At 38.6% G+C, this 15,496-nt stretch overlaps 1 protein-coding gene across 1 annotated transcript in view; it reads right to left on the bottom strand.

Annotated features, from left to right (window-relative positions):
• Nucleotides 1-1,387: 1,387 nt before the first annotated feature.
• The window catches only part of CYYR1 (cysteine and tyrosine rich 1), a 105,436-nt gene continuing 91,327 nt past the window's right edge, over nt 1,388-15,496 (bottom strand). The window contains exon 4 of the mRNA XM_007164269.3: nt 1,388-3,820. Coding sequence (XP_007164331.2) covers nt 3,696-3,820 — 125 coding nt within the window. The 3' untranslated portion in view covers nt 1,388-3,695. The remainder of the gene's footprint in view (nt 3,821-15,496) is intronic.

Consider the following 15,496-nt stretch of genomic DNA (forward strand, 5'->3'; position numbering starts at 1 on the left):
ATCACCTATAGATCTTTTTTCAAGCTAGTTATGTCACTTTCCTTTCTGACATAGTTTGGACTGGACCATACCACACAGTGGGGCTGCACAGAAAAAGCACTGAACTTACACAAGTTCAGCCATGTTCCCTGCAGCTTGCGCCTGTAATTAAAAAATAAAAACTGCACATTTCAAGCAGGTTCTGACTGAGGATCTGACAGTCCTTAGAAGTCTTTGTGGTGATGAGTAAGGTGATCATGTAGCTTTGGCATGCTGGTGTTGGGTTGTTTAAATTAAGTTAAAACACAAAATAATAGCACCCAGAGTTCCGTGATTTGATGGGCTCAATCTAGTCTGACCTACAGCCAAAAGCTGGCAAAATGGGTTTGGCTGAACATGGACCAGTTGGGAGTAAGTGGATGCGTGGTGAGTGCTGCCTTCCTTTGGTGGTGAGAACAAGACGATGATGGAGTCCACCTCAATGCTACATCTTAGGGACGTGGGTGGCCCTGGATGTCCGTGTAATGGATTCGAGAGCCGAGCAGGGCAGCTGCAGAACTGATTAGACTCAGCACGGGCTGTGGCCCCGTCTCACTGATTCCTGGGCCAGGTCTGGGGTCTCCCCTCTACCATCAGCCCTCCAGTTCTTGCAGTAGCTTCCTCATCCTTGGTCCTGATGAAATTGTGGGTGGGTCTCTCATTGCTCACGTGTCGCCTTCTCCTGCAGATTACCACCTTACTTCCAGAGCAATGGCCTCACACATTTGTGAAGGACATCCCAGTTAACTGACAAAGTCCACAGTTCCTCCTGGACAAGATGACTATAGTGGCTTTTTTCTTCAACTCCTTCCTGCTACCTCTTTGCATTTTGCAAAGAGGACTTTCTAGAGCAGCACTGCCCAATAAGGTAGCCACTGACCTCATGAGATGATGTAGCATTTGAAATGTGGCTAGTGAGACTGAGGAATTAAATTTTTCCTTTAGTTTAATTTAAATTCATTTAAATTGAAATAATCATATGTAACTGGTAGCTAATGTGTTAGATAGCACAGTTCTAGAGGCTGTCATCCTTATGTTATTCTTTTGTTAATTTATTTTTGGCTAATATTTATAGAACATTTTCTACATGCCAGGCACAATATGTACAATGCTATGCGTAGTCATCCAATTTTCACAAAACCTGATGAAGTCGATTCTACTATTTACATTTTCCAGAGCAGAAAGTTGAATTTTAGAGAGATGAAGTGGCCTGCCTCAAATCGTCATACAGGCAGGAGACAGGATTCAAAACAAAGTTTATCTGGCTCCAGTCCCATGTTTCCTGTACAGAAGAACAAGGCTAAATCGGCAGAGATGGAGGGTGAAACAAAATAGACGCAAGACAATTTAAAATATAACTCTTGTTATAATGGGTTATTTCATTTTATTGCTTATTATAAACACTTTGGACATAGCAAATACATTAGTTTTTAAATAACCATAATTCAAAGCTTTCACATCATATACTATTTCCCCCCAAGATGTGTCATCTATGAAAATAATCAGTGAACTCCAAAAGTCTATACTGATATAGTGCACATTTACGCGATTGTGACACTAAATACAAATAGTAAAAATACTCATCTATTGTAGGTGTGTGGGTTTGTGATATGCTTTAAGGGAGGCCATAAAAAAACTCAAAGAGAGATGGTGTGGATTGTAATAGCTCCTATGTGGGTCATGTTTGCAGAACATAGAAGGTATGCACAATAAACATTTATTGACAGCGAAGATGATGAGAATTCAATTTCTGCTGGACCTTTCCTCTCCATTTTTTCTTAAGTGCATTGGGAAACATCATTCTTAATGTCACAGAGGCTCTGGCACTTTGAATTGTGTAGCTACAGTGTAATTGGGTCTGATCGCACTTGCAGAAGGGAGATAAATTAAAGCATATGCACTGTTAAAATTGTGCTAAAATCTCAGTTACTAGTATGGACTGGAATGCTTGAATGCTTTCTGGCTTCATAAGCAAGAAAATCACCAGTGCCTAAAAATCAAGCAAGTCATTCCAAACAAATCTAGCTTTTAGATTTCACTGGCAGTTAGACTGTATTTCAGTCAGATCAATGTAGTTGAAAGTAAAATATGCTACTTATATGAGCTACTGAGTTTCCCAACTACAGCTACTGAGTTCCTGAACTATAACTTTTGCTTTAAGACATTTCTTTTGGTTGTTTTATTCAGAAAAATCATTAGCATCATTTTGGGATTTCACTGAATTGTGCTGATGATGTTGGATTAAACACTTTAGATTTAATTGAAAAGTGACAAACAAATATAATCATCTATTCCCAATAATTTCTCAATGTACAATTTAAAATACATGAAAGGACCCTCATAAAAACAGAAATGTTGATTAAGGTCACTTGCAGCAAAGTATGGCATATTAGAATTATTTATTAAAAACTTTTACACCTGAAGGTAGGCACTTCATAAAATATGGATTTTGGCAAAAGGCAACACAGTTTGATGTCAATATCTTACTTTACCATTAACTGTATAACTTTTTCAAGAGAATAGATTATTAAAATATTACAAGAAAAATAGAAATTTGTCTAAGCTGCATGTGAGCGGAGTTACACAGAACAGAATCCAAACTTCATTTTCCCCTCTTCTTTTTGTAAACTTTTGTATATCTTCCTGGTCGAGTTCTGAAATTTTACTCCCTGATGTAAAATCCCATGGGATTCTGGCTTCTCATCTTTTAATCTGAAATGAAGTATTTGTTGCTTGTGGAACTTGGTACAATTTTTTTTCACAGTTGGAATAACCTTTATCATAATACACTAAATAAAATCAGATGATTTTTAGGTGGCAGTATCTAGCACTGAAGAGTTCTTGGCTTCAAGCAGCTGTTAAGTCCTTTTGATTGTTTTAAGTCTCAAATTAGATGGATTCAACTATCTCTGTTATTTTCATTCTTGATGGCATAGAAATTCACCTCATATCTACCTAAAACATGAGCGGAGCTTTGGGGGCCCATTGAACCCATCTACCATTTAATTTAGCTCTCCCTTCTCGAGCATGTCTCTACCAGGTAGTCAGCCAGGTTCTGTTTGGAGTCTTGGTGATAGGGAGCCTCACAAAGCAATCTAGTCAATACGAAAGCTGCAGCAGCCCTTTCTTATACTAAAACTAAAGTTCTCTTCCTGTAACTTCCATCTAGTGTTTCCAACAATGTAAGGCGCAGAGTAGGCTTTCAGGCATTCGATCTGCATTTGTCGATGAACAAAAAGACTGAACAATTCTAGTTCTGACTTTTAAAGCTACAGAGTATAGTTGTTTCCTTAGGTAGTCCAGGTTATCCTCTTGTCTTACATAAATCTTCTCTTTTTCAGGATCAATGTTGCAATTTCCTTCATTTGTTCGTTAAGCAACATGAATTTCCGATGTTTTGTCTATCCGTTACTCTTTTCTGAGTGTGCTTATGTTGATCAGTAGAACTCTTCAAATGTGGTCCCATTGAACCCAACATAATACCCCAGATGGGATCAGCTCTGAGTAGGGTAGAAACCCTGAATCTCTTCTCTTAGCCTGGACATTCCACTTGACAAATTGTCTAACCCAAAAGGGTATTCCTTAGGGCAATCCTTTCCTGTCTGTTTCTGAGTAGAGACATTTTATTCTGGGGGGCAAGATCTCTGATTGGCACATATTCTGTTCTGGGAGAAGGATTACTTCCTTGAATTTCCAGGATACGGAGGGGGTGGGGAACGCTGTGCTGGGGTCGGGGAGTACGGAGGAGGCAAGTCTGCACAGTGTTCCATCTCATGGTCGTAACTATAGGGGGGCGGTGCCACTGGAAAGGAAAAGGAGAAGGGCATCAGGCATTTAGCAATAATTGAGTGTCCACTATATTTGAGCCACTAGGCTGGGTACTTTGGGGGAGGACATAAGTTTTGCTTTCAGTAATCATAGTTTTATCAGGCTGACGACACACATGTATGAAAGGGCAAGTGCTATAAAAAGTGGTACCATTGGCTAAGTATTTGGAATTGGTGGCTTAGGGCGAGTTTCTTGGAAAGATGATGCAGAAGGGGCAGATAGAGAAGGGGCTAAAGGATGATTCAAGTTTGAGCAAAAGCACCAAAGCAAGAGGGAACTTTTGTTCAAAGCAAAAAATACATGGAGGAGAGAAACGGGAAAAGATGTTGAGGAATCTGATTGTATCACCATCATGGTGGGCTTTTAAAAAATTCTAATTTAAATGGATAACTAATAAGAACCTGCTGTACAAAAAATTAAATAAAATAAAATTCAAAAAAAAATTCTAATTTAATGTAATTTTTAAAAAAATTTCATACAATTTTATGGACTTCCCTAGCAGTCCAGTGGTTAAGACTCCGCGCTTCCAATGCAGGGGGCATGGGTTCCACCCCTGGTCAGGGAACTAAGATCCTTCATGCTGTGTGGCACAGCCAAAAAATATTTTTTCATACAGTTTTTAAAGGTTACACTCCATTTACAGTTATTACAAAATATTGGCTATATTCCCGTGTTGTATAGCATAGGGGTCGGGGAGTGGGAGGTACAAACTGTTGGGTGTAAGATAGGCTACATGGGCATTGCGCTTTGAATATCACATAAGGAGTGTGCGATATGCAGGCATCAGAAATTTTTTGAATATGCTAGTGAATATGCTTTAGGAAGATGACTCTTTCGGCAGTATGGATTCAGGTGGAGCAAAGAACAGGTGAGATGATGTAGTAGCATATGTGAGGGATGATAAGGGACTCATGGAAGTTGGGGGTGGGGATTATTGGAGCCCTTGAGCAGCTGAGTGCTTAAGTGATGACTGGGTAGGTGGAAAAGGGGTCGAGAGTAAGAAGGTGTCGAGGTATTGGGTACCTGGTACTGGGCTCCTGTAACTTGGAGGGTCGTGGAGCCATTACAGAAATAAGAAAAAAAAAAAAAGGAGGACAAACAGGTTTAGAAATGAGGATGGAGAATTTAGTTTTCTAAATCTTATTTGAAAAAGTGTCTTTAATTTTTTATTGTACTATTATATGTCAGTGTGTTTTAAAATCACACTTAATACGTTTGTTATGACTATATATAGACGTCTATTTTGTAGTGCTCTCCATCCCGTCTCCAGGGTTGGAAGAGAGGTACTCCTTGAGCACTCCATGTCTTCAAGAACCAAATCACTCAGCAACACTGAGCAACCTCTCAGCAATCCCTCTGATGATTTTCCAGTAGTTGATTTATCATCAAGATCATGATTCTAGTTGGAAATTGACATGTCTTAATTGCTTACTGTGAATGTAGCCTAAACCACAAGACTAGTGTTATAATAATGCAAATAAACAGCCAAGCTTTTACTTTTAGAATGGCAGAAAAGAACAAGCAACATTTCAACAAACTTATTTCTAAAACGTCTTCTAAATTGTACTCTTACCAATAAGATTATGACAGTATTCTGTTCAATATGCATGTATAAACATAGGGCTTCACCCTATATGCAAACACAAAGTTTCTTATGAATCTCTTTATTTTAAAAAATTATTTTAAAAATTAATTTGTATTGGAGTATAGTTGACTTACAGTGCTGTGTTGGTTTCTGCTGTACAGCAAAGTGAATCAGTTATCTATATACCCACTCTTTTTTAGACTCTTTTCCCATCTGCATCTCTCTAACTTGGCTCTCTCTACCAGGAGCTTGATGATTTAAACCATTTACTGATCTGCCTATACTTAGGGATGTGAAGAAGCAGAATTGAGGCACCTGACACAAGAGGAAGATGGAGACACAGAACTGGGTGGGATGTCTTCTGAGGGATGCAATGGTGAGCAAAGGCTTTGCAAGTCCCTTGTGGGCTGAGCAAGCCGAGGGCTCAGATCAGAGGACACAGATCTGTGGAGAAGGCAGCTTCTCCACGGCTGCTTTAGACCCGGGGAGGCTGGCCTATTCCAAGCTTTGTTTTCTACAGCAAAATGGAATAACTCCTGCCAGAGTCTAAACACACATTCCCTCTGCATTACGCCTACTCCTTTGCTTCATTATATCCAAGAGGACTGAGACAGAGAGATTTATAATAAACTTTATCCAAGGCAAGAAATGCGGCCTCCATGTAAAACAGGAAGTTACAGCTGGATTCCCATTGAACTGTTTCTTATAAGCATGTGGGTTCTAAGCTGTTTTTATGTTGAAGCTTTTCCTTGCCTCCCACTTGAGAAGCACACACCAGATGATTCTACAGATTGACTCTGCATTCTTCTCTGTCATGAAGCTGTGGTGTGTCTTTATGCTTCAGTAACAAAGCATTTATATTTTTCCATCTGCATAAAAACTGCTGGAGGACATTTCAGGGAGATTCCCTATGGTTTATACAGCTGCATGTTGAACACGAAAAGCTAAGATATGAAACAGTGTTCTTTCATTCATAGAGCCTTTGTATTTTGATGAGGTGATAATATAATGCTGAAGAGTGGTATCTGGAGGACTATATCCATCATGAAATAAGCACAGCACATCTTTTATAGTACCAGCTGCGGGAATACATTTCGAAATAATAATGGTGTAACTGTGGACTGTGCTATCTTTCTTTCTTACAGATAAAAATGTTTCACTAGGAAGTAAACTTTTCAGGGTATCAATTTTAGAATTCCTGGTTAACCCTAAGAGGTATTGTTCTCTCTTAAAAGTCAAATCATCTTTAAAAGATACATGGATGCAGCTAGAGATATGGTGTTTTTGAAATTCTTTCATAACCAATAATTCTAATTCTCTGACTTAAGTAGGGCAAATATGTCATTTATCATGTATGTCAATGTAGTTGTGTAGAATTTTGCAAAATGTAGGGATGCTATGCAATTCATAGGAGGAAGTTAATTTTTTTTTACCCACTCATAACATCTCTAAAACAAATGTAAAGGGAAGGTGCATGGTGTTATAAAAACTGTACATTATTTTAGAAAATTTGGAAACAGAGGAAAGTCATCCATAATTCTGTCACCACAATTTAACAAACAATATCTTTATATACTCCCTTCTAGTCACTTGTGTTTTTATATCCTTGTAGTCATGTAAAATAGTCTATGCTTTTTCACTCTGTATTGTAACAGTCTTTTTCATTCTGCTACATATTCTTCATGAACTCTATTGTTAACAGCTGTACATTATTCCACTTACCATTCACTTATTTTGAGATTAGCAATTTTTTATTATTATAAATAGTGGAGTGACAAATGTCTTTCTACATATAGACTTTTTATTACTTTGATTTAGTTTTTTAGAATAAAATTCCCGGAATCAACTAACTGGCTATCATTTAATATTTTGGTAATTTTAATAGTGACAAAAATTCACTATTAAAATATCCCTTAATTTTACATTTCTTTGATAGTTTTACATCTTGTTTATTATTTGTAATTCATATTGTGTGATTTTTTGGTTTGTTTTGGGCTGGTAATTTACAAACTGGGATCTTAATTAGAAGTAAGATACAATTAAGATAACAAGATATAAATATGTATACACAGTTATTTATATTTTCTATACCTTTCTAAAAATAACTTTGTCAAAATGATTAGCTATGGTATTTTTACCTTATTGACATCCTGAAGTTTAAAACTTGTATCTAAGAAAATATACATGGGTTCTTCATCCTTTTTATCTCTTCTGTATTGTTTCCAAGTTTAAACATTTGTCTTTCAGATATCTGGTTCATAACCAATCTAGTTTTGAGTTTTTCCATGTAAGTTTATATATTTGGTGCTTCCTTACATCTGTTATTTTACATCAGAGTTTATTTTTTCTAAGTTTTAAATTTTGATTAAGCCAAAGTATTGAAGTGTTGCCTCTTAATCCTCACTTTTCACATTGTTTTGTTATCTCTCCTTTACAGTTTGTGAAATTTTAATCACTTGTTCTGTTCCAATTACCAAGGCATATCTTTTTTTTTACCAGAAACACCTGATTTTAATTATTATTGATTTTCAATGGTTTTACTGTCTGATAGGACAGGTGAAATTTCATGACTTATTTTTTAACATTTTTTTTAAATTTATTTTTTCAGTTGAGATACAACTGACATAACATTGTGTAAGTTCAAGGGGGTACAATGTATTGATTTGATACATTTATATATTGCAATATGATTACCAACTGTTAAATTAATTAAACAAGGAGGTTATTAGACTGAGGTGGCTCTAATGCCATGGTGTCTATGTAAGCAAACCAAAATCTAAGCTGCAAGTGCCTCAAAGTTATGAAATCAAAACGCTAAGGACAACCAATCACAAACAGCCAACTAGGCTTTAGGTTAAAGGAAATCAAATAATTTCCTTTTGTTGCTTCCATGCTTCCTGTGTATAAGGCAGGGCCCTCCTAACCACTTTGGGTTTGGTGCTGCCCCATTTTTGCTCAAATAAACTCTTCAAGATTTTAATATGCCTCAGTTTATCTTTTAACACATCTTAGCATTAGCTGACACTTCTATCACTCATGACTTATTTTAAAAGACAACTTCTACGAATGACCCAATTTCATTTCTTTTTATGGCTGGGTAATATTCCATTGTATATATGTACCACGTCTTCTTTATCCATTCATCTGTCAATGGACATTTAGGTTGATTCCATGTCCTGGCTATTGTAAATAGTGCTGCAGTGAACATTGGGGTGCATGTATCTTTTGGAATTATGGTTTTCTCAGGGTATATGCCCAGTAGTGGGATTGCTGGGTCATATGATAGTTTTATTTTTAGTTTTTTAAAGAACCTGATGTGGATGAAACTAGAGTCTGTCATACAGAGTGAAGTTAAGTCAGAAAGAGAAAAACAAATATCGTACACTAACGCATATATGTGGAATCTAGAAAAATGGTACAGACGAACCTATTTGCAGGGCAGGAATAGAGACGTAGATGTAGAGAACGGACATGTGGACAGGGGGAGGAAGGGGAGGGTGGGATGAATTGGGAGATTAGGTTTGACATGAATACACTGCCATGTGGGAACTAGTGGGAACCTGCTGTATAGCACAGGGAGCTCAGCTCGGTGCTCTGTGATGACCTAGAAGGGTGGGATGGAGGGTGGAGGAGGGAGGTCCAAGCGGGAGGGGATGTGTGTATGCGTATGGTTGATTCACTTCGCTGTGCGGCAGAAACTAACACAACATTGTAAAGCAATTATACTCCAAAAAAAAAAAAAGGACAACTTCTAACATTATTACTAGGAGCAAACCTTCTCCTCACCCTCCCCCCAAACCCCACTACTCACAATTCACCTGAACCCCACTCAGAGCAGAGGCCCACAGAGCTCCTGGCAGGCCCTCCACTGCCTGCTCCTCACCACACAACACAGCGCTGCCCGTCTCTTTCTCTACAATGGCCCGAGATGCACCTCCGGAAAGGGTGACGTCATTAGAACCTAGCGTCTCCCTTCCTCTCAGATAACATCAGGACACGTCCTGTCACGTTTACATCCCTCTGTCAGCGTGAGAAGGACAAGCTCCTAGAGCACCCTTCAGTGTAGATCTTTAGCTCTGGAAGGCTTTACATATCTAATCTAATTAATTTTCCCAACTTTCCCCACCCCCTTCACTGTGCTCAGTGGAACACAAAGTCTGTCATCAGAAAAGCCCTTTGTACCCTCACCCTCTTTTCATCCCTTTACGTGTTACCCCAGCTCGGAATATAAGGAAGTTCTCCTCCAATTGTGTCTGTTTTCTCAGAGAAGTAACATCGGCTGAGAAATTATCTGCTGAGAGAGAGAAAGGCTGAGGGTTTTTTTCGAGTTTTGAGAAGAGAGAAGAATACATGAGACAGTTATCTCAGGGAGTGAAAGGGAACATTTGCTTCACCTTTCTAATTTAATTAAAATCTGGTTTTCCATGAGAGGACAGCTTCCTCTGCAGCACTATTAAATCAGAGCTATCCTTTTTCTCCCACATCCTACGTTTTATGGGACCAGGAGGTATGCAGCGTGTTCCCTGTGATTCAGCCATTTTTAAACAACTAATTTCCCTCTTTAAAAACCTGAGCTTGAAGTCTGTAAGTCTGTTTCTGTTTTGTAAATAAGTTTATCTGTATCATTTCTTTTTAGATTCCACATATCAGCGATATCATATGATATTTCTCTTTCTCTGACTTATTTCAATCAGTATGACAATCTCTAAGTCCATCCAAAAGAACTTATGGTTACCAGGGGGGAAGGGTGGGGGGAAGGGATAGACAGGGGGTTTGGGACTGACATGTACACACTGCTATATCTAAAATAGATAACCAACAAGGACCTACTGTATAGCACAGGGAACTCTGCTCAGTATTCTGTAACAACCTAAATGGGAAAAGAATTTGAAAAAGAATAGATACATGTATACGTATAACTGAATCACTTTGCTGTACACCTGAAACTGACACATTGTTAATCAACTATACTCCAATATAAAATTAAAAGTTAAAAAACAAAACCAAAAACCTGAGCTCTTTTGTAGCATATGCCATGAGATTCTGCTACTTTCTCCTCCTCCTTGTTATCAATATCTGTGGTTCTCTCTACCCCAAAATCTCACTTGTTGAAGTTTTAGTATCAAGCCCATTACTCTTCTCTGCATCACGACTTCTGTTATCATTCTAGGTGTTTTCAACATCCACTTGCTGAAATACATTTCTAGCTCCAAGATGGAACCACTCCTGCCTGCCTGGGTTGCCGCATCAGCAAACTGAAGCTTAGGTAACTTTCACGTCCTTGAAAAGCTCCGCTTGATGAGAAACTCGGTATATCCAGTCAACGAATCCCCAAACGCCAAGCCAACTCTGGGCTCTATACTTAACTTCCTGGTTCCTTCTCACCCCAAACAAGGCTGCCTCCGTGGCCCCAGCCAATCAGATAGTTTCTATTTTTCTCTTCTTCGTTCTTTATTCTTCACCTTATAAAAACTTCCTGCCTTCTGTCCATTTTACTGTTCTCCCCATGAAGACTTTTTGATTCATGAAGTTTGCATCACCTAAATTGTCTTCTTTAATCCGTTTTTAACACATGTAACCCTGCCTCTCAGTCCTTTGGGCCTTTTGCCTTCAAAAATCTGTTTCTCACCCTTTCTGTAACCAATTATGGTACCATTTTGTAAATATGACCACCCACTTATCTTTCTAGAATATACATCCCAATACATCTTGGACCTCACCTGGATTTCTGATTTACTGATGGCATTAAAAAAATTTAAACTGATGTCACCCCTTTCCTGTCTTCATGTCTTTCTTCATTCAGCTTAGATTTATGGTCCATCACAAAAATTATTCCTGTGCATCTATCATCAACTTTCTCATCTCTTTCTCTCCCCATTGCTTGACAAAGCTCCAGTCCAGCATTTTGGCTACCCCAGATCTGTATCTAGGAGCTTAATATGCTTAGAGCAAAATGCACGATCATGCTGACTCATCTCACTTCAAATGCATGACCATATTCTTAAGTGTGGAGGCCCTTGGCATTGCTTGGAAATTGCGCATTAGGCATTTCACCACCCCTCCACTCTCTGATATTACTGTTTCATGCTTTTTTCTTTCTCCTTAGCTACAAACACCTCCTCAAGCCACTTGCAGTGTAAGACTTGCCTCTTATTTCACTAAGAAAATAGATACAATCAGAAGAGACCATCCTCATATCACCAAATCCTTTGAGTGCATGAGTCTTTTCATGTTCAGTATATATACTAATATGGTTGCCCTCAATTGTGAATTCAATGATGCAAATGGAGTTTGGATTCCTTGTTTTTTCTTAATAAATTTATTTATTTATTTTTGGCTGTGTGGGGTCTTCGTTGCTGCACACGGGCTTTCTCTAGTTGTGGGGGCTACTCTTTGTTGTGGTGCACGGGCTTTTCATTGCAGTGGCTTCTCTTGTTGCAGAGCACGGGCTCTAGGTGTGTGGGCTTCAGTAGTTGTGGCGTGCAGCTTCGGTAGTTGTGGCTCGCGGGCTGTAGAGCACAGGCTCAGTAGTTGTGGTGCATGGGCTTAGTTGCTCCACAGCATGTGGGATCTTCCCGGCCCAGGGCTTGAACCCGTGTCCCCTGCATTGACAGGTGGATTCTTAACTACTGAGCCACGAGGGAAGCCCCTTAGTTTCTTAATGAAATATTTCCAAGAGATTTTAAAGAATACAAGCCAGCTATTGTATAGAATGTTCCTCAGCTTGGGTTTGTCGGATAATTTCTCATGTTAAGATTCAGGCTATGAGCTTCCGGCCAGAACACTACACACATGAAATTGTACGATCTTCAAAGTAACACCCAAAGGTGCAAGATGTACATCTGTCCCTCTTTGTTGATATTAATTTTTACTTCCTCGTCAAGATGTTGTCTGGTTTCTCCACTATGTAGTTACTATTATTCTCCTTGTAACTAATGAGAAATCTGGAGGTAGACAGGTTGAGAGTATGCAAATATCCTGCTCCTCAGCAACGTGTCCCCCAGATTTAGCATCAATTGATGAATCTTGTTCTAAATTTTTCTTATGATGGTTTTAAATGATAATTTTCTTCCAGTTCCACAACTTCTTTCTACATGCATCTTTTGGCATTTTTCTGTTACCAAGAAACTCAGATCCTTCTTCATTGTTTATCTAGCTAGCTAGCTAGCTAGCTAGCTATCTAAATTCATCATCATCATCGTCATCATCTATCTGTCTATTTGTCTATCTATCATCTATCAATCCATCATCTACCTACCTACCTACCTACGATTAGGGACTCAATAATGTACTTCATGGCATTTGATTTTTATATCTTTGCCAGGCCTTTTCTTCTGTTCTTTCTGCATTATTTTCCTTCAGATGTGTGTCATCCAAACCCATTTTTAAAAAAGAGTTAATATAATCACTTTCTTTTGTTTATACTGAAGTTCTGGAAAGTAGGGGAAATGTAAGTCTTGACAAATAATTCTTGTTTTCACACTGATGGTTTTAAAAATAGTTGTCATTAAACAGGACACAGTTCATGCCACCCAACATGGCAGGAGTAAAAAACTATTTCAAATGGTCACTGTCCAACGATAGGTTGGGTGTGGCAGATTACCTGTTCTTGGTAATCTCCTCCCAGTGCAGAGTAATGTTCGCTGTAGGGTTCCCCACTGAGTGCTTTCACCAAGGGAAGAGATAACCTTGACTAAATTATTTTCTACCCATTTATGTGGCCTTCAGGCTGTGGGACTATTCAATAACTTGAGTGATTATTCAATTAGCACAGGGTTAATTAATTAATGTGGGTAAAATTATTTTTTATTTCCATAGATGAAAGATTTTGAAAAGCAGTCAGTACTACTCTGTGTTGTTTCCTGATCCTTTAAGTAAAAGCTTAATTAGGGACTTTGAGAAGGAAATGAGAAGTAATCAAGCAAATCATGTTTTCGACGACCTAGTCTTTTGCAGTGAAAATGTTTCCACCATAAGGTTTATGATGTTTTTTGCATTATTCAGTTCCCAGAACAATGCATTTACTGAAAATGCAACATGGTGCTGTGATCTGCCAGTATAAATAATGCTACTAGAATAAAGTTTTTGAAAACCTGTTTCCATGCATGAAATAGAAACCTCAGACCCCAGAAAACACAAGACAACACATTAAAATATTTTGCATTTTCTAATCTAGTTTTATAAAAAATATTTTAAAAATTAATTTTAACTACACTTTTTGATCAAGAAAAGTGAATCTGGAGCGTTATGTACAGAGTGCTTCTCCTCACCTTCTCTCCAATTAATGTCTCTGTCAGACTCTCCTCTTCTTCTCTTGGGTTATGGATTGGCCAGGTGAAAATAAGGAGATGTGAAGAATAAAAAATAACTCCCCCTATTTTTTCCTTATACCATAGTTTTAACATTGTTATACTAACCCTAACGATATTCTTATAAGTTGGAAAGATTCAAAATAGTGAATTGCTTTCGTAGTGAGTAAAAGCTATACATTCCAGGGTGGAACTGAAGGTAAAATTTCTAGGCATTGATATAATTAAATCAGATTTTGTCATGATATTCATTCGTTCAACCATGTCTGCTGAGTGCCAGTTACATGCCAGTTCCAGTCTTGTATGCTTAGGATTGAGTGGTGAATAAAATTGACAACAATCCCTGCCTCATGGAGCTAATGTTCCAGAAAGAGGGGATAGACAATAAATAATAAACTTAACCATTAGGTGAACAATGTGATATCTTAGAAGATTAAAAGAAGCACTCTGGACATAAAGTAGAGTAAGGAGGATTGGGGTGCTATGGGGGAGGGACACTTTACAATCTTAAGTAGGGTGATCAGGGAAGGCCTCATTCAGAAAATGACCTTTGACAAAGACTTGAATTAAGTGAGGGAGTCAGTGTTCTAGGCAAACCTAGATGGGAGTGTGCCTTGTATGTTCACAGCACAACAAGGAAAAAGTATGAGTGGAGCCAGGTGGCAAGAGGGTGAGTAGAAGGAAGTGAAGTCAGAGAAATAAAAAAGAGGAGCCAATTCATGCATTGCCTTGCAGGCCTTGGTAAAGAATTGGTCTTGTACTTTGGATAAAATGAGAAACCACTGGCTTTAAGTCTTCCCCTGGGAGAAATGGGGAGCCACTGGAAAATTTTGAGCAGAGAAGTGATATGATTTGACATTTAATCATCTTAAATGTGTTCAGTTTGCTACTGTGTTTGGAATAGACCCCTGGGAGGCACGAGTGGATGCTGGTAGAGCAGTTAGGATGTTTTCACAGGAATGAGTAGGAGAGCTGATGGTGGCTCCCACCAGAGAAGGAACGGTGAGAAGTAGTCAGATACTCTTATATTTGGAAGATGGAGCTGAGAAGTGTTCCTGTTAGATTGCATGTAGATGTCAGGGAAAGAGAGGAGTCCAGGAGGACGCCAAGGTCTTTGGCCTGAGCTGCTGGGAGGCTGGAGATGCCATCAACTGAGATGGTAAATGGTGAGTGGAGGAGGCTTTGGGGGGATGATCAGAAGTACAGCTTTAGACATGTTAAATTTGAGATATATTAATTAGACATCCAAGTGGAGATGTTCAACAGGCAGTGGGATCAAATGAGTCTGAAATTCAGGAAAGAGGTCTGGAAAGGAGATATATAACTTTGGAAGGCATTTAGCATATAAATGGTACTTAATACCATGAGGCCAAATGATAGAACCAAAGAAGTAAGCGTTGATACAGGATAGAAGAAGACACAGGAGTGAGCCTTGAAGCACTCTAGCATGGAGATTTGGAGAACAGGGAGAATGGACAAAAGAGGACAGGGGAAACAATCATGCTCACAGTCGTCTGAAATTTGCTCCCTCAAGCTGAAGATGATAGCGAAAACGTTAAGAGAGGAGAGACGTTACTAGGGAATTGATACTCAGGGCAGACTGGATGTAGAAGTTACCTTATTCCTTTCCTATAGGGACTGAGAGAGAGGATATGAGTATGGATAGAAAATTATCTTCCTAAGGATTTGCTAAATTTAGAACTTGACTCCTTTTTATATATCAAATTATATATATACAGATTGACTTAAAAATGCT

The sequence above is a fragment of the Balaenoptera acutorostrata genome, chromosome 4 (assembly GCF_949987535.1).
Source record: "Balaenoptera acutorostrata chromosome 4, mBalAcu1.1, whole genome shotgun sequence".
Lineage (NCBI taxonomy): Eukaryota > Metazoa > Chordata > Mammalia > Artiodactyla > Balaenopteridae > Balaenoptera > Balaenoptera acutorostrata.